This window comes from Bidens hawaiensis, unplaced genomic scaffold (genome assembly GCF_021521415.1).
Source record: "Bidens hawaiensis isolate Kalapana, Puna unplaced genomic scaffold, B.hawaiensis_p1.1 tig00070995_1, whole genome shotgun sequence".
Lineage (NCBI taxonomy): Eukaryota > Viridiplantae > Streptophyta > Magnoliopsida > Asterales > Asteraceae > Bidens > Bidens hawaiensis.
Genome location: NW_027502452.1, coordinates 34,799 through 54,414, shown reverse-complemented (window position 1 = coordinate 54,414; position 19,616 = coordinate 34,799). Strand labels below are relative to the sequence as shown.

At 37.7% G+C, this 19,616-nt stretch overlaps 2 protein-coding genes across 2 annotated transcripts; one reads left to right on the top strand and one right to left on the bottom strand.

Moving 5' to 3' along the window:
- Positions 1 to 6,502: 6,502 nt before the first annotated feature.
- Positions 6,503 to 14,773, bottom strand: LOC143605734 (CBS domain-containing protein CBSCBSPB1-like). The gene is made up of 14 exons (XM_077081739.1): positions 14,667 to 14,773; positions 13,570 to 13,738; positions 13,361 to 13,493; positions 12,691 to 12,804; positions 12,499 to 12,577; positions 12,286 to 12,399; positions 11,644 to 11,710; positions 11,431 to 11,536; positions 11,293 to 11,351; positions 10,400 to 10,509; positions 8,450 to 8,583; positions 7,647 to 7,732; positions 7,459 to 7,548; positions 6,503 to 6,694 (listed from the first exon to the last, which is right to left on the bottom strand). Exons 1-14 carry the CDS (start codon positions 14,771 to 14,773, stop codon positions 6,503 to 6,505), a joined length of 1,560 nt encoding a protein of 519 aa, XP_076937854.1.
- A 3,920-nt stretch (positions 14,774 to 18,693) lies between these two features.
- Positions 18,694 to 19,122, top strand: LOC143605733 (uncharacterized). Its single transcript, XM_077081738.1, has one exon. The coding sequence runs from the start codon at positions 18,694 to 18,696 to the stop codon at positions 19,120 to 19,122; it is 429 nt and encodes a 142-aa protein (XP_076937853.1).
- Positions 19,123 to 19,616: the final 494 nt, after the last annotated feature.

The window sequence follows — 19,616 nt, the reverse complement described above, 5'->3', positions numbered from 1 at the left end:
CTAGGTTTAGATCCCGTGTTGCTCACGGGTGGAAATTATAATAAAAATAAAAATTATTATATGTAATACGTAAATTCAGTTATTTTCATATAATAATTTTTTATTTATGACTTTTATTTTATATTCATTTAAATCAAATTATAACTTAAAGTATTAAAATTGAATTACATGTATATAAAAAATAAAAGATTTGTCCTGATTTTCACCATTTAATAATTTTTCAAGATTGTAGCCATTGTATTGATTTATATAGTCAAACTTTTGTTATTGATTTAAATTAGGGCTGTCAATTTATAACACGGACCTGTAACACGACACGACACGACACGGGTTTTAACAGTTTAGGTTTGAGCTTAACAGGTTTCGTGCCTTAAACAGGTCGACCTGTTTAAGACATGTTTAAATTCGTGTCCTAACAGGTTTATGACCTGTTAACCTGTTAGTAACCTGTGTAGATTTTTATTTTAAAAAATAAATATATACACACTCTTAAAGTCTTAAACCTAAAGTCATACTTACAAACGACATTTCATTGATGCCCGCCATAACCCGATATTATGTTTTTTATGGATGTTATGCTTGCTTATATGGTTTTTTGTTTCAAGTATGTTATGAATTTGTCGTCTTTTGTTTCAAGTATGTTATGGATTTGTGGCTTTTTGTTTCAAATATGTATGAATTATCTATTAATTAAGACTTTATGCTCGTTTTGAATATTTTGGTTTCGTTACACATGTATTATTCATTGTGTCTTTAATCAGGTCCTTTAACAGGTCCGTGTTCGTGTTGGAAAAAATGACACGATTAGTTATCGTGTCGTGTTCGTGTTTAGCACAACAGGTCATCGTGTCTTATCGTGTCGTGTCCGACATGTTATGACACCCTAATTTAAATGAATATAAAATAAAATTAATGGAGAATTTTATATTGAATTGAAAAAGGTTAAATATTAGTCTTTCTAAATTTATATGAATAGCTTAATATGATTTTAGAATGATAATTAAATGAAAAATAATGGATAGAGGGTTTTATGCATTTAATGAATTGTTATACATTTTAATAAATGTTAATTAGGTGAAAAATGTATTTAAGGGAATTGCTTATGTGGAATCCAATGTGGATACTCTATAATGGTGCCATATGAAAATTTATTTTGCTTTAATAGTATAGTTAGAAGTTAGATATAGAATATACATCCTATAAGATACAGAATGTATGTTATAAAAGAAATACGATGGTAGTCTTTGAAACAATCTATTACAGAAATGAAAATAAAGATATATACATTAGAACCAAGTTAGGCTGACACCTTAAACCCTTACGCATGTGGACACGACCATCTCCAAGAATTGTTAACATGTTTTGGACCGAAGGCGAAAAAAATTGGGCCTGAAGTAAAAGGGGTTTTTGTATGGTTTAAACAACTTAGTTTTTAATGAACTTGGTTATGATTTGGGTTGTGTGGCCGAAACCCAACCAAGTGTAAGTGTGTAACCCAATCCGTTCTACCCGAAAGTTGAACGACACGCTTATATATGGATCGGTTCTTGGGTTAAGTTCTATTACGCCCTAACCCGAACACCCTGAAAAAAAAAATCTCGAAGAGCACCCTTACCTTTAACCCCTTTTTCGTAGTTTGTATGTATCTTTTGACCAACTTTTATCTTCATTGCCGGTTTTTACCACCTTATATTTTTTAGTTGTTAGTATTCAACAAAACTATCCACTATTTCCATGAGTGACAATTATGCATATGAGAGGGCACCCATGGGGGTTGGGTAAGTTATGACCAAGTGAATAATTTTCATTTTGCATAATTAGCATTCTTTTAAAACACTTTATTGATTTTACCTTTTTTAACATAAGTCTTTGATGACTAACGGGTTGAAATCTTGGTGATGTTCATGGTAACATGGTTGGATGGTGAGATAGAAGGATGGCGATGAACATGTTAGATGTTAGATGTTCATTGTAGTATGGGTCGTACCAAAAAACACAATTCTATATAATTATCTCTTTTTGTCTATTTTTTTTAAACAACTTTCGTTAAAACAAGGCAGAACTGACAAAAAGCTAGAGCCAACAGACAAACAAAATTAAAAGAAGAAATTACACTAATCTTTCCAAGCAAGATTTAAAAAAAAAAGCTATTTTTTATCCAAAGGAATGCGAAAGACTTTTATATCCTTCACCATTGTTAGGATCACTTTCTATCTTTCATAATACCTCTCCACCCTGCGACTTGAAACAGCCTGCCCCTACACCCTGCCCCTCCATTGCTTTCCCACCTCCACCTCCACCTCCACCGCTTTCCCACCTCCACCACCACCCGCCACTGCCCCCTGCCCCTCCACCGCTCCACCTCCACCTCCACCGCTTTCCCACCTCCACCACCACCCGCCACTACCCCTGCCCCTCCACCACCACCCCCACTGCCCCCTGCCCCTCCACCGCTCCTGGTGACTCGTCATTATACAACCCGGGCACTACTTCAGTCGTTGTGCAAGCCGAGTGCACATTTTGGTGAGCTTTCAATTATGCCCACCAAGTGTTCGACAGAATGCCTTTGGTTTTTTTTACCGTTGTATGGGATTTGTGCTTAAAGACATTGTGATTGAAGCTGTAATTGGGGGTTTGGAAACCAACTAGTTTTCCAGCCCGACTCTAAGGGGTCCATTTGGTACTTGGTTGTCGGTTCGGCATAATTTCTCGTGGTGGATTGGTTGATGAGGGTGCTATGTCTAAGACCCTAGATAATAGTGTAGGTTCCACAATGGATGTGGTTGTTCGACCTTCGGGGGGAGTTTGGCCGTGTCCTTTTCGGGGGTTTCATTGTTGCCCGGACGGACGGGCAGGGTCCAAGGGGTTCTCTCGGTTGATTGCGCATATCAAACGACTTCATTTGTCCTCGGATGAGTGGAAATGAGCCCTTTGGGACGCCGTCTCCACAGATTATGATTTATTTATTTCGGTTGGGGAGGCTTTAAAGGCTTCGGACCAGTGGTTATCTGGGTTGTGTATGCGTGTAAATGCTCTTAGACGGGCATGCCATCATGTTGATGGGGTCACTAAGTTCAAGGAAGGCGTGGGAGATGTGGATGAGTTTATTGTGGGGATTGATAAACCGTATGTTATGAGGGATGTTGCTCCTTTGGAAGGGATAGTGGTGGATGGGGTTCTCCTTGACTGCGTCTTCTCTCTTCCTATCACGACTGTTAAGAGCATCCCTCATAGTTGTCGTATGGCTTTTGCTCAGGCCTTAACTGCGGCTCTGGCAAAGGTGGTTGCTATGCCAGAGTCTGTTGAGGCATGGGTGATACTTTTGTTGTTACCGAGGTGCACATTGCGAGTTTTCAGACCTTCTACTCGTCAAGAGCGCAGGTCCGGTATGAGGAAGTCTTTGCAATGTCATAGTATTCAGCGGGCACTAACGGCTTGGGGTGGTAAGGATGGTTTTGATGCACTTATTTTATCCCTTTTTGCCCAACCTTTGAGGGTGGACTCGAGTCATGATGGGCTTCTCGCTAAGCACGATGACTCTGCTGTTTGCACCAATGTGAAACAATGTTTAGGAAAAGTGGCGGACGGGCATTTCACCGCCGCGATTAAAGTATTGTGCTCTTCAGGGGTTGCACCTTTCGACAATGATACTTTGAAAGCGTTAGCGGCTAAGCATCCCAACTTGCCCCCGCCGATTATGCCTGTTTCATTGCTTTCTGAGCCTCCTCTTGTTGTTGACGAAGATATGTGCTTGGATGCATTAAATCCTTCCCTAAAGGGATGTCTTGCGGGTGAGATGGATTGAGAGCCCAACACATTTTCGATGCCTTTTGTGGGGAGGGGTCGACGATCACTGTTGGGTTGCTAAAATCTATTACCACAGTGGTTAATTTATGTTTGGGGGGGGGGGGGGAGGTGCCCGAGGGTTTTGGTGGAGTTCATTGCGTCGGCTCCTCTCACACCGTTGCTCAAACCGGACAATGGGATTAGACCCATTGCCGTAGGTGCCATTTGGAGGAGATTGATCTCTAAGGTGGCTAGTGGTGCAGAGGCTGTGCTTCATAGTGCGAACATGTTTTTAAATAAGTTTCATTATAATGGGTCGTCGGCTATGCTTACCGTTGATTTTTGTAATGCTTTCAACTTGGTGGATAGGACTGCCCTTCTGAATGAGGTTCGTGCTCGATGCCCGTCTATTTCCTTATGGGTAAACTTTTTATATGGGCAGCCGTCCAGGCTATATGTGGGGGATGACCACATTTAGTCCACCACTGGGGTTCAGCAGGGGGACCCCTTGGGACATCTTCTTTTCGCCTTAGTTCTGCACCCACTTGTTCATCTTGTCCAAGATTCTTGTAAGCTCCTCTTCAATGCTTGGTACTTAGATAATGGTACAATTATTGGAGACACTAAAGAGGTTGCTAAAGCTTTGGATATTATCAGGGTAGAGGGCCCCCGACTGGGCCTTGAACTTAACATTAGGAAAACAGAAGTATTTTGGCCGTCATGCAATGGGGTTAAGGTGTAGGAGGGGATGTTTCCCCATGAGATTGGAAGGCCAATGTTAGGTGTGAAACTCCTTGGGGGAGCCGTTAGCAGGGATGCATAATTTATCAGCGGACTTGCTGTGAAAAGGGCTTCGCGGCTGTAGAACTAATGAGCCATTTCCCACATTTGCGGGACCCTCAATGCGAGCTCCTTTTGCTTCGATCATGTATGGGAGTAGGTAAGTTGTTGTTCGGCCTCAGAACGTGCTAGCTCGAGTATGTAGGGGAAGCTGTTTCTGTTTTTGACAATGGCCTTCGGGGGCGGTTGAGGACATCGTGGTTTGTGGTGGTGCCTTCTTTGGAGATTTTCAATGGCGGTTGGCATCACTTCCGACTCGTTTGGAGGTTTGGGTTTATGTTCAGCTTCAGACGTATCTACATATGCGTTTGTGGCCTCGAGGGCACAATCTTGGAAATTGCAAGACCACGTTCTTCGAGATTGTGGTATTGATGGGTTTGACTCCAGTTATGGGAGTGCGATAGATCGGTTGCGTATTTCACTTCCTGATTTTAATATTAGCGGTTTCTCTAATAAAGGCACCACCCCACCTAAAGCCCAACATGCTTTGGCGAGTGCCCTTTATAGTAGAATCATCCAGAGTTTGGAAGTGAAGTTTGATTTATCTCCTCGTCAAAAAGCGGTGTTTGAGTGCCTTCGATCTCCACGGGCTCAAGATTTCTTAAGTGTTATCCCTATTGAAGGACTGGGCCAACATATGTCGGCTTTGGAGTACCGGACCATCCTTAAGTATCGGTTAATGATTCCTTTGTTCCCGGTAGATGAGCCATGCCCAGTTTGCCACAATGTCTGTTTGGATTCTTTTGGCGAGCACGCAATTCATTGCAAAGAGTTACCTGGGTTTAAATACAAACATGATTTGGTGAGGGATGTTCTATGCGATGTTCTTAAACGAGCCGGAATTTCAGCTAAAAAGGAGGCTCCCATAAACTTTCTTATGGATCCTCTTGAAAGAAGATCTACGTTACGACTTGCCGATATTCTTGTTTTTGGGTGGGTTGGGGGGAAACATGCTTGTGTGGATCTCACAGGAGTCCCCCCAAGGGACAATGGGTTTGTTGCCTGTCAGGCAGCATTGAAGGCGGCCTCGGGTAAGGTTGTTAAACACGAGAAAGCTTGTTTGGAGAATCAACACGTGTTTATCCCCTTTGCCTTTGACACTTTTGGTTACTTAGCTCCAGATGTCGTGGACCTTCTAAACAGAGTTCAAAAAGCCATGCATAGCAATTTATCGGCTCATAAGAATCAAAACTTTGTTTTTAGTAGGATTGGGTTTGCTATCCAAAAGGGGGTTGCGACGCAGCTTGTTGCCCGCTTACCTGCCACTTCATTGTAAATCGTTTTATGTGTAATGAAACTCGTCTTATTTTAATCATATTAAAAAGATGATTATATTATGCTCTAACAAGCCATCATGATAATGACTTAGAAAAGACCTTTTTCTTAGAGTTGCAAAGAGGAGCCGAAGTGCGTAGAGTGAGAATCTATAACTTATGGAGTTATGGTGGATTAATAAATTAAATCTTAAAATCTATAAATTAAATCCTGAGTAGGTGATTTTAATATGATATTTTAATAAAATATGATTTTACACAATTTTTCAAAGGTACATAAGAAATTGCTTCTTATTAATTATATATATTTTTATAACTGAACTCTATTCAACAACTATATGCATGCATTACCACTTATTATCATACATCTATGCTAGATCAAAACAAAGCTCCAAATCAACACAAGTTGGTTAAAAAAATATTAAAGAATTAAGATTTTTGTTTACTCCTTTTTTGTATGCATAGTTGTATACTTGTATTGATCCACAAAATTGGACAATGAACAAAAGTACAAAATTAATATCCCTCTTTAACCACCTTCATTTCAGCCCATCTTATAATATGCACAACTTTAAAGCATGGTTGATTAGTGTTACTCAAAACTAATCCCGATTATGGGACCTTCTTAAGAAGGTTAACACGCATAATCCAACTACCAACCCAACTCCAACAGCAGCAGCACTATATGCATAAGCCCATGCGTCGGTTTGACCAGCCTCCACACTTGGTGCAGATGATCTTGACTGACTATGACTATTAATTGTCCCAGAATAATCCAAATGCAGCCTTAATCCCTTCAATATCCACCATCAATTGCCAAAAAAAAATGTCATTGCTATAATAATCAAACATTATGAATTAAGCAATGTAGTGACAATTTCATATATTACAATTTACCAACAAAAGATAATAATAATAATAATAATAATAATAATAATGTATATTGGTTTTTATTAATCCAAACTACTATCTTTTGGTCTCTGTCGGTCCCAATTAATGAATTAACAACTGACGGTCCCAACTTTTAACGTATTTGTTCCTAATGGTCCACGACTAACACAATCCTAACACCGTTAGTTCAGGTAGCTGGAAAAACGTTTTTTGCCGGAAAAGTCAAATTTCTTGCCGGAAAACACCACCTGAACACCGCAACCACCACCAATTGACTCACCGCCAACCAACTACCACCACTTGAGCACTATCACAGACGATGGTTCTAGGGTTGCCGGCGACCTCAATAATTGGGGCTTTTACTAGAAAAGATTCCTAAAGGTCCGATACAAAGTTACCAAGATGCTTGGGACGAAAATGTTGAGTTTTCGGGAAAAAATTTGAGTTTTCCGGCCAAAAACGTTTTTCCGGTGACCCGAAACTAACGACGTTAGGATTCCGTTAGTCGTGGACCGCTATGAACAAATACATTAAAAATTGAGACCGTCAGCAGCCAATTCGTTAGTTGGGAGGTAGTAACCAAAAGAAGCTAGTTTTGATTAATAAAAACCAATATACCTAATAATAATAATAATAATAATAATAATAATAATAATATCAAGTATACCTTCCAACCAGCTAGTTGTGCATGTTCAACAGCTGTAGTAAGATCATGGTCTGATGTAATAACAACTTTGTCCTCTTCTTCATCCTCATACTACAATATGATACCATTGGTAACTAATAAGCATAATGCTTAAAGAGAAGAAGTGTACAAAATATTTGGCATTATGTACGTGTGGTCGTCGGATGTACCAGAATTTGTGGGATGTTGTTGCGGTCGATCTCACCTCCTAATCTCTGAATTATTATCGTTGTAAGATCGGACAAACTATGAGAATCTAACAAAACAAGAGCACAAGAAGTTTAAGGTTTTTGAAAGTAAAAAAAAAAATACATCATTTTGTAAATTAAACTTTATAAAACCTCCACAAGAAGTAAGGCATGCAACACACATAATGGATAATGTTAAAATCATGTTAAAATTGGAAGTGAAAATTTCATTCAATTTAAAAATATAGTAAAAAATATATGAACAAAAAGAGTGTTTATAGGTGTGCTAAACGAGTCATCTTCGAGGGTCGGCGGGTCCAACCTGACACGAACTTGAAAATCATGTCAGACATATGATACGAACACGACTTGTTTAACTCAAAAAGACTTTTAATTTTTTTTCTTTTTCACAAATTAATACTTTAAAAAATTACAATTTTATAACAAATTATATAAATGCATATAAAAGAGTTATATTTTAGTTACAAAATTTTAAGTCAATTTCTTTTTTAAGCTTTATTGATATAAAATACCCAACCGATTTAATTTATAACATAAACCACCTCTAAACAAGTAAAAATAAACGAGTTAAATGAGTCAACCCACAAACCCACGAGGTTGAAACAAACACGACCCATTTAAATAAACAGATTCATGGGTTCAACGCAAAACCGACCCAAAATCATTTATACTAAACCCAAACTCTCGTCTTTTGTGTTAGGTTCGTGTTGTTTCCAAAATTAACACCCCTGTAAAAAAGTCCCGTTTTGAACCGTCAATCTTACCGCATATAAATCTATGCATCCAACCCCTTTTATCTTGAATTTTGAAAGCAAACAAATTCGGCCGATCAGTTGAAGGATAAGCAACCGATTTTCCAGTGTCTCCACTTTCAGAAGTCATTTTCAAGGAACTCTCACTGCATTTCACAAAACTCTATTTTAACAAATTAAAAAGATATTATGCCCAGCCGGCTAGGTTGTACGTTGATGATGACTGTATAGGGGCTACTACTGGGGTTCAGCAGGGAGACCCCCTTGGGCCCCTCCTCTTTGCCTTAGCATTACACCCTCTTGTTCTTCGGGTACAAAATGACTGTAACCTCCCATTTCATGCTTGGTACTTGGATGATGGGACTATTATTGGTAGTGCCAACGAAGTCGCTAAAGCCCTAGACATTATCAACTCGGAAGGGCCATCATTGGGGCTGCAACTTAATATTAAGAAAACCGAGGTTTTTTGGCCAGCGTGTAATGGGGTGAAAGTCAAAGATGGGCTCTTCCCTAGTGGGATTGGTAGACCAGAGAGAGGGGTAAAGCTCCTTGGAGGGGCTGTTAGTCGAGATCCCTACTTTATTAATGAGTTGGCGAGACGGAGAGCATCTCGTGCGGTTGATCTTATGAAACTCTTACCTTGCCTTAGGGATCCCCAGAGCGAACTCCTCCTGCTTAGGTCTTGCATGGGGGTTGCTAAGTTGCTTTTCGGGTTACGAACATGCCACCCCCATATGATGGATGATGCGGTATCCTGTTTTGATAAGGGGCTACGAGAAGCCATCAAAGACATAGTTGTATGTGGAGGCCCGTTCTTTGGTGATCTTCAGTGGCGACTTGCATCTTTACCGATGCGCTTAGGGGGTTTAGGCCTTCTTTCGGCTCATGATGTTGGGGTTTACGCTTTTGTAGCGTCGAGGGCTCAGTCTTGGAAGCTACAGAATCACATCTTAAGGAATAGCGGAGTTGTCGACCTGGACCCAGACTACGTGCAGGCCTTGGAACGCCTAAATGGCGCTCTCCCAGACTTTGACATTGGCGGTTTCTCTAATATGGACACCGCCCCACCAAAGCCTCAAAAAACTTTGGCGAATGCCCTTTTTGGAAAAATCGCTCAGAGCCTGGGAGAAGTTTTTGGATTGTCCCCCCGACAGAAGGCGGTTTTTGAATGCTTACAAGGTCCTCATGCCCAAGATTTTCTGACCGTTATCCCGATTGATGGCTTGGGCTAAAGCATGTCTGCGGTCGAGTATAGGGCCATTCTTAAGTACCGTTTGATGGTCCCAATGTACCCAGAAGACGAAACATGTCCGATCTGCCGTAAGGCCTGCCTGGATAAATTCGGAGAGCATGCGGTTCATTGCAAGGAGATGCCTGGGTTCAAATACCGACATGATTGGGTGCGGGACGTTGTTTGGGACATCTTAAGGCGAGCTGGGATATCAGCTAAAAAGGAAGCCCCCGTAAACTTCCTTACAGACCCCACGGAAGGGAGATCCACTCTACGACCGGCAGATTTGCTCGTCTTTGGTTGGGCCGGGGGAAAACACGCTTGTGTTAACCTCACAGGGGTATCTCCCTTAGCTGGTTTGAGGGATAATGGGTTTGTAGCTGGGCAAGCAATGAAAAGGGCTGAAACGAAGAAGGTGGAGAAACATGCTAAAGCCTGCGAAGAGAACCAACATGTTTTGTCCCTCTGGCTTTTGATACATTTGGCTCCTTGGCACCGGAAGCTATCCGTTTTCTAACCAGGGTCCAACAGGTTGTGCATAGCAATGTGTCGACTCCAAAGGGGCAGGGGTATGTCTTTAGCAGGTTAGGGTTTGCAATTCAGAAAGGGGTGGCGGCGCAGCTTGTTGCCCGCCTATCTGCTATATTGATGTAATATCTATGTTTCTACATATTGGAATAAAAAAACAAATAACAAGAAAATTAATGTATTAATAATGTAGCCTATATAACCTTTGAGTTTCGTCTTCATCATCAGCAGAAGCTAACTCCATCGCAGAGTCCCAAAACGTCTGCATCATTGAACTTCCTCCCTTGTTATTAATGCCCGTAGCATTTCCCACCTAGTTTGCAGTTAACAAAAACTTCATGTCACCTTAAAAGCAAAGGCATTGCATACGCTTGAGAAACGCGTAGGGTCACGGGCCAAACGGGTCTTTTAGTTAAAAATACGTTATTTTTGTAGCGAAGAATGCGTTAGTTATTAATAAAAAAACAATATTGCTACAATAACTATTCAAGTGTTTAGATAAAAACAATTTAGGAGGTTGTATACATCAAAAATATACTTTCAGAGACTTTCAACACATGTTTGACCCGTTCCCCGTTTAGCTAATCTTTTTACTTTGACCCGTTTGACTTTTTTAGATAAGCTGATAAAACACCACCCAAATTGGCCCTTTTATAAGTCAATGTGATTTGACCGAAATACCCTTAATACGAAAAGTTAGTTTTTAAAAAATTTTAAACAAGAAGGGAATTTTCATCAAACATAAAAATTCCGATTTAAAGTGATAATTCTAGCCAAACCACCAGTGGTGGATCTAAAATAAAAATTCAGGGGTATCCTAGAAAGAAATTTTGGACCCAGGGGTATCTTAATATTTGCTTGGTATTCGAATACATAAAGCGTAGAAGAATAAAGTGTTTTTTTTTTGTGCAGTTCGACGTGAAAGTTGAGGGGTATCTTAGGCACCCCCTCAAACCCCCTATATCACCCCTGCAAACCACATGGACGAAAAACGGATTTAACCTAATGGATATGATACATGTATTAGAGTTTAGACTATTTTGTGAAATTTCAGATTTCATAAATTTAATCTAATAATTTAAATGGTTTAACTTACAGTGGCTATTGCAGCATGAGTGATGTGAAGTACATCAACAATGGCAACAACAAAACCATCTGCATCAAACCATTCGCCATTTAGATATACAAGATTCGTATTAAATATATAAACCGAAGCATGTAATGTTGTATTTACCTCTATCGAGAACAGGAAGATGTAAAAACTTCCCATCATGCATGGTATGCAAGGCATCAACAATAGGTGTATCAATAGTGGCGCATTGGGGATTCGGAGTCAATACCTATAATATTATAAATAATGCAAAATTTAAAAGCAAGTTGATAAAAATAAAACCATGAAGGTATGAATGAAACACATATAAGTGTATAACATTTAAGAATAAATCACCTTCTCCACTAAGGTTGATTCAGGAGGAATATCTTGCGCTATCACCCGTGTTAATATATCATTTGAGCTAATATTAATCAAAACACATGTTAGTATGCATTCTGAGATACAGTTAATATTAGAGGCTAAATGGCGGTTGAAACAGTTAGATTTAGTGCGGGTCAAAACAGGTCGGTCAGGTTGAGTTGACCCAAAGCCCGTTTTTGTTAAACAATAATTAACGGGATAAATATGATTACAGAAAACTATATTATTACAATAACATCTAAAGGGCTTATTGCAGTGTGTAGGACCATTCAAAAACCTTGTGGCTAGTTTAAAATCTAAAAAAAAAAACTCGTTTGAAATTAGCTCGTTTGTAAACAAGCCGAGCCGAGCCGGCTTGGTTTGTAAACGAGCCAAGCCCGAGCCAAGGTAAGCTCGGCTCGTTGGCTCACTCATTGGGTTGTTTAAGTTAAAGCCCAAAGTTATATACACACACATACATAAATCATAAATTCTTTTTAAATTCTGTTTGGACCATTTGACCCGTTTCATTTTTAGCAAACTTTTTTTATTCGACCCGTTTAACCAAATTGACTTACTCATTAGTAAACTTGTCTAAAATGTCACGCATATATAATAAAGTTAAAAGAAACTCACGTTAGAATCCCGCGTGGCCTGTTATCAGCTGTTACAATGGCAGAGCTACTGCTAAACGCAAGCATCTTTTTTGTTGCCATAACAACCGGGTCGAATGGGGAAACGGTCACAATACTAAATAAAAATTAAAATAAAAAACAAAAAAAAATCTCAAATTATATTTTGAATATTGTGGACATGGTACCATATGTAAAATGTAAAGGTATTACCTACTTTGAATTCTCAGATATAATGGTAGACAAGGTAGGCTTAAACATCCGCTCTCTAAGTGTTTCGTCGAACGCATTGGCATCTGTATAATGACAACCAATGAATATTGCATATGATTAACATATTGTGATTCCTCATTTAATAAAGATTATACAATCTAACCATGCATATAAGGCTCCCATTGCCTGTCAACACCTTTAACAGCAGCCGCTTTTTCCATGCGCGCAATTGCATCAAATAAACATTTTGCTATATCAAGTAAAGCAATAACCTCACCATTCTCCACAACAGGCAAGTGTCTAAATTTTCCTGTGAACATAATTTAAAAAATTAGTTCACGAGATTAGAAGGACGAGAGGTGGCAAAATGGGTCGGGTTGGTTAATCCAGAAACATTTTTTTGTTCTTATGTTTTTTATTAAACTAAAATGTATATTAAACATTACCCGGGTTGGGCCCTTTTCAACCCGTTTGATCAGTTTCATCTTTAAACAAGTTTTTTTAATTTCACGAATTTTTTTTTTAGTACGGTCGGGCTGGTTACACAAAGACAATTTTGTCCCCTTTATTCTTTTATTTAATAAATAATTTATTCAATGAATATGACCTATGAATGCTCCTTTTGACCATTTGACCCCGACCCGATAGAGATAATTTGATGTATCTATAAACTAGTTTCGAAAATGTACCATTTGACCCGTTACAGATAATACACCAACATTTTTATCCCCTTTATTTTTTTTTGAATTTAACAAAAATTTAATTCCTTTTGACCCATTTGATCCATCTTTGAACAAGTTTTCACAATGTACAATTTGACCCATTTAAGTAAACAGGTTAAAATGGTCTTCCTAGTTGTTACAAACCTTGTACCATCTTTTGCAGGGCTTCGACAGCAAGACTATCAGACTGCACGTAAATCGGGTTCTTTGTCATCACTTTTGATGCAGGTGTGTTCATATAATCAATCTCATAAGCAATAACTCTTGCTGCAATATCCTGCAATCACCAAAACAAGTCAAAAGTGGCCCGTTTACAAGCAAACGGGTCAAAAGTGTGAGGATTTAAGACAAACCTTGTCTGTTAATATACCACTGAGTAGTGCATTCGAGTCTATTAGCAAAACAGCGTCAACTCGTTTAGCAGCCATTCGACAGCATGCTTCATATATAGTTGTGGTGTCGGGTACAGTCATTGCCCTTGATAGGCGTAACCTCTTAACTGTACGCTCTTCTCTTACGCCCCTGTTTAAATCCAGTCAGTAAGTTAACTAGAAAACTCATATTAATATTAGTGTGATCTAATTCACAATTTAGTCATACATGCCGTATAGCAAAGCGAAAAGTGGCCAAACGTGCCATTTTGATAGTCATAAAGGTTGTATGATACGGAGAGAAAAGGTCATATGGGTCGTCTAAGAGCCAAATCACATGACCTGTATGATATTTTGACTGACAAAGAAATTACTGATGTGACGACCGACAAAGTCATACAGATCGTACTATCTTTTTCGCCATATTATATGCATACTGGCCGTATGCATGATAAAAAGAAAAGTGTTATACAGTCCATATGGTCATACGCATGACCTTTTTGACTGACAAAGAAATAACTGATTTGACAAAGAAATAACTGATTTGACAACTTACAAAGCCATACACAGGGACACTATATACATATGACCCGTATGATTTTTCGCTAATAAAAAAGTGACTGATATGACATTTTTTTTGCCCCATCATACATACGGCCCATATGGCATACATGTATATATGATCATGCAAAAAAAGATGTACAACCCATATGGTCATATGGAACGTATGACATGACTAAAAGTGGTTAAACGGATCGTTTTGATAGTCATGCGGGTCATATGAAGAGCAAAAAAGGTCATACGGGACGCATTAAGGCCAAATCATATGAAACATATGATTTTTTTACTAACAAAGAAATAAATATGATCTTTTCCACATTATCATATGACCTGCTTTGACATCATGACCCTATATGATGGGACGAAAAGGGTCATGCAAGCTCTATACGATGTGGCATGCTAGTTGGTGTCCACTTTTGGGTGGTCCACCGATTACATGACTCATCTATGTTCATTATTAAAACATTAAAATAAAACGATAACAGGAATCAACGAATACACAAAATGATGAGGCATACACGGCGGAACGAGACTTGGTGAAAGGTTTGCGGGGAGAATCATTGGTCTTCTTCCACGGAGACCGGGGAGAATTTGTCAACGACACGCTTCTCCATGGACCATTCATATTCACATGACGAGGTGTCGACGACATCATCACCACCTTAATCGAATCAAATCAAGATTCAAAGGTTGTTTGAATTTGTGATAGGAAGAAAAGTTTCCCCAGGAAATGCATGCAACCGACCAACGAAACCTGTTTGTTTGATATTATTAGATTTAAAATATGGGAATTAACAAAAAATAATAATAATAATAATCATATCGGGAAAAGTCTGGTTCTGAATTTGTTTTATAATTTTCCAGTAACCATTTTTTTCTAAAATATTCAAAATTCAATGTATATAGAATTATTTGTTTTCAAGATAAATATTATGTTAGAAAATATAAAAATTTTGTAATACAAATGTGAGGTGAAGTTAATTCATATGCGTTGACTCTTATCATACAAAGTGTACGAAGTCATCAGGAGACAACACATGTCCTTGAAGCAAGATTAAATAATTACGCATGTGCATAATTACGTATGTTATACGCGAATTTATGTCTGAGGTTTTTTCTAAAAGAAAAATCATATAAAAAAAGAAAGTAAAGCTATAGAGTACTTGTATTTAAAGAGAATTAATTGCTCGATTTTATGAGTTAATTTTATTAAAAAAAATAACATTGTAAACGTTTAAAAAAATGAGGAAACTTTAAAAAAGTCAACAATAGTACGTTCTACCATTTTTACCCCAACCTCTATTCGTGTAAAAATTGATGAGTTAGCATATTTCCACGACATCAACCATTGATTCTTAATCTAATGGTCCAAAACCCTTCTTATGTTTTGTATAATAAGAAGTCTTTTTATTGGGTGTTTTACCTACATTTGTGTATATTGTTTTAAGTGAAATAAGTAAGGCGGTTTGAAACTTGTCCGTGCCACTCTCATTCTCTATAAGTCGGCAAAACATTATGTACAAATATATTATGTAACTCTCATTGTTCTCGACATAACGTTGGTTATGTAAAAAAAGTGCCATGATTTACCCTACAAACAAACAATTTTACACGTTATCAATTTAATTATAACATCCTTAGGGTCCGAAAAAAGTAAGATGGTGACAAATATTACTTGTATCCCAAGAGATGCAAATGTTCAGAGCCGGTTTTTTGGCTGTGTATCCCGTGCCACTGCACGAGGCCCAAAAGCTCATAGGGGCCCAATGGCTATTACATAAATTGATTATTTATTCCTCTTAGCACACGGCACATAGCCACATACTCATATGTATTTACATTTTATATGTATATCCTCTAACTCGCCATACAATGCTTTACAAGTAAACATCTTACAACTTACCTCACCTTACTTTTCTATATTTATTTAATTTCACCCTCATTAAGCTATCTATAATTGATTTTTCGATACAATTCATTATATAAAACAAATGTTATTTGGTGTATTTAACAAGTAAATTAACATACTGATATGATTTTTCTCTATTGATTTTGAAATTTCGATTAAGCCTTTTATTTTTCTCAAGATATCATATGATAAATTAATATTAATGTAGCATTAAGACACGTATATATTAAACGGTAAGAGCATTCTCATCCAACCCTCTATCCCTAAACAAAAAATTACACTAAAACTCACTATATTTTCTCTCTCAATTTCAATTAAATAATACTTTTTATACCTTTATCGTTAACTTTTCTCTTTCTCTCACTCACACCCACTTTCAAAAAATATTAAAAAATTATAGGGGGTGAACAGTAACTTTTCAAATATACTGAAAAATTACTGTTTTTTTCTAAAATATAAAAACTCTTCACTCATAACACCCAAAATCACTCTCTAAATTATAAAAACACCCCTCACATAAAATTAAAAGTTGAATGAGAATGCTCCAACATTTTAAAATGTTATCAAACCCGAACAAGTGGATCCAAATGATGCAAATACATTGAAAACCACACTGCTTGTTTTGTTCATTTTATAACAATTGCATTCGCATTGTGGTTTTTGATATATAATTGATGAGTTTATATTATGCGGAAAGGGCCCAAATTTTGTCTCGCACGAGGCCTAATTTTTTTTATCTTGCTCGGGGACGGGCCTGCAAATGTTACTTTGAGTGAGAGCCCAAACTCAATTTTCTTTAACAAAAACTAACAATACAAATAACAGATAGTGTGGCTAAAAGAGAACAAAAATTACTAAGATTTATATATAGCAATATATAGTATAGGACGACATCTAATAGTAATAATAGCATATTGTATAAAAGAGAACATAGAAAATAAAAGTAGTAAAATGTGGCGTACTATATGGCTGATAATCGTTTTTACTTGTTTGGATCTCATGGGATTACTAATGTTCGAATTGTGGATGAAATGCAATAGCGTTAATTTGGAAGCACGTAAACTAACTTATTCAGAATTCCCGACGAAATTCGTTTGGCACGTCAAACCGAGTGGCTGGCAACGAAGAAAGACATGATTTGCTATTGGCAGAATCCATGCAGCATCACCGACCAAAAACATTTGAAGAAATACGTATCGTTAACGGTCATACATACCCTACTTTTATAGATGCATGTTATTCCCTTGGATTATTAGACGATGACATTGGATACATTGAGGAAATTGAAGAGGCAAGCATTGCCGGACATGTGCTTACTTACGTTCATTGTTTGCTACAATGTTGTCTACCGACAGCCTCTCTAGGCCCGAACATGTATGGAAAAGTACCTGGAAACTTCTGTCTGATGACATCTTCCACAGGCAAAGAAAACTATTAAAATCACCAAGTATATGCTACTTTTTTACCACATCATAACTAACAAACAATATTTATGTAATTACATGATGTTTTATTAAACTATTCAAAACACATACAAATAATAACCAACTAAAATAACGCAATATCATTATTGTTTAATCCATATATGTTAGCTTTTAATTATGTTTAAGTGTTAGACTCTAAAAAAAACTAACCACCTTTTACAGATTTACAGCTGACAGAAGACCAAATCAAGAACCTTACGCTACTCGGAATCCACAAAATCCTACAACAAAACAACTCAAGTTTAACAAGGTATGAGACAATGCCTTTCCCTGATGAAGATTCGTTATCTGTTATCAATAATTGCCTTATTCTAGACGAGCAATCATACGATCAACAAACTGAACAGAATTTGAAAAGTTATTTAGATCGATAACCTCATAGCAAAAAACTATTTTTGCCATAATAATGAAAGCCATACAACAGAATAAAGGTGGTTCTTTTTTGTTTACAGTCACGGAGGACAGGCATAGTTTTTAAAAGCGGTAATAGCGGGCGCTATAGTGCTATGGAGCGAGGCGGCTATAGGCTGCTATACCCTAAATATCGGTCATATAGCGTGAAGTGGCGATGATTTGTACGGAAGTTTTGATTACGACGTTAGCACCTCAATTTCCGTTTTGTTGTTCATTTAAAGAACTATTGTTGTTACATATTTGATCACAGAATGAGATGCAAAATTTTGTTGGTTATAACTGTTTCTAAGTATTTTAACTATTTTGGTGGTTCTAAATGTCTTTTTGGTTGATTAAAATAGTTGGCTTGAATGTTTGATGTATTTATAAATTTTTATAAAAATTTTCTACTATTTTATCGCTAAACACGAAATAGCGGTCGCTATTTACCGCTATTCGCTACGTAGCATATAGGTAGCTTGTCGCTATTTACCGCTATTCGCTATTGACAACTATGGGGACAGGGAAAACATATTTATGGAAGACATTATCTTCAGCCATACGATCCCAAGGTAATATTGTTTTAAACGTTGCATCAAGCGGAATCGCATCATTATTGTTATCTGGAGGTAGGACAACACATTCCAGATTTCATATTCCGATTAACCTAAACGAGGACTCATTTTGTGTAATGGAACGAGGTTCAGATGAGGTTGAATTATTAGAAAAACAAAGCTAATAATTTGGGATGAAGCCCCAATGACCCACAAACACGCATTTCAGGCTCTGGACAAATCTTGCAAAGATATCTTAAAGTCAAAATTGCTATTTGGAGGAAAGGTTGTTGTCTTTGGAGGCGATTTCAGACAGATTCTCCCGATAATAAAGAAAGGAAGCAGGCAACAAACAGTAAATGCCTCTCTATGTTCGTCCTATATTTGGCATCATTGTGGTGTTCTTAAATTAACAAGAAACCTAAGGTTAACAATTGGTCAGCCGATGGCTGACATAGAAGAGACCAAAAAGTTTTCTAAATGGCTACTAGACATAGGAGAAGGGAAAATTGGTGGACCAAATGAGGGCACGACAAAAATAGAGATACCAGATGATTTACTTATTAAACAATGTGACGATCCTATCATAAAGCTGATTCAGTTTGTCTATCCGAACATTCTAAACAGCAGCTAAGACCCTACATACTTTCAACAGAGGGGGTTGCATGCACCATCAAATGACGTTCATGAGATTAATGATTGTCTGCTTGAATTCTTTCCTTGTGACTCGGTTGAGTAATTAAGCTCAGATTCTGTAGCTAAGTCCGACTACATAGATGGAAATGTTGATCCAACTTTGTGCTCTACTGAAATACTTAACGGTCTTAAAATATCCGGGCTGACAAACCACAAGCTTATACTAAAAGTCGGCGTACCCGTGATACTTCTAAGAAATATCGATCAAAAAAAGGGTTTATGCAACGGCACTAGGCTTCAGGTTGTTTCATTGGGCACACATGTAAGAAATGAAAATTCTTTCGAGGAATAATACTGGTGAAAGGATCTCTATTTCAAAAAATCGCCATGACACCTTTTGATAAGAGCATAGCATTCACGTTTACAAGACGACAATATCCCTTATCAGTTTGCTTCGCTATGACAACAAACAAAAGTCAAGGACAGTCATTA

Bases quoted from the DNA above. Each gene is read 5' to 3' on its own strand.
- LOC143605734 (XM_077081739.1), bottom strand. From the start codon at position 14,773: ATGAATGGTCCATGGAGAAGCGTGTCGTTGACAAATTCTCCCCGGTCT. The intron at 13,739-14,666 runs GTATGCCTCATC...GGATTTAAACAG, and splicing joins ACCAAGTCTCGTTCCGCCGT to GGGCGTAAGAGAAGAGCGTA. The intron at 8,584-10,399 runs GTTATATAGGCT...TGTGAAATGCAG, and splicing joins GATGAAGACGAAACTCAAAG to TGAGAGTTCCTTGAAAATGA.
- LOC143605733 (XM_077081738.1), top strand. From the start codon at position 18,694: ATGACCCACAAACACGCATTTCAGGCTCTGGACAAATCTTGCAAAGAT.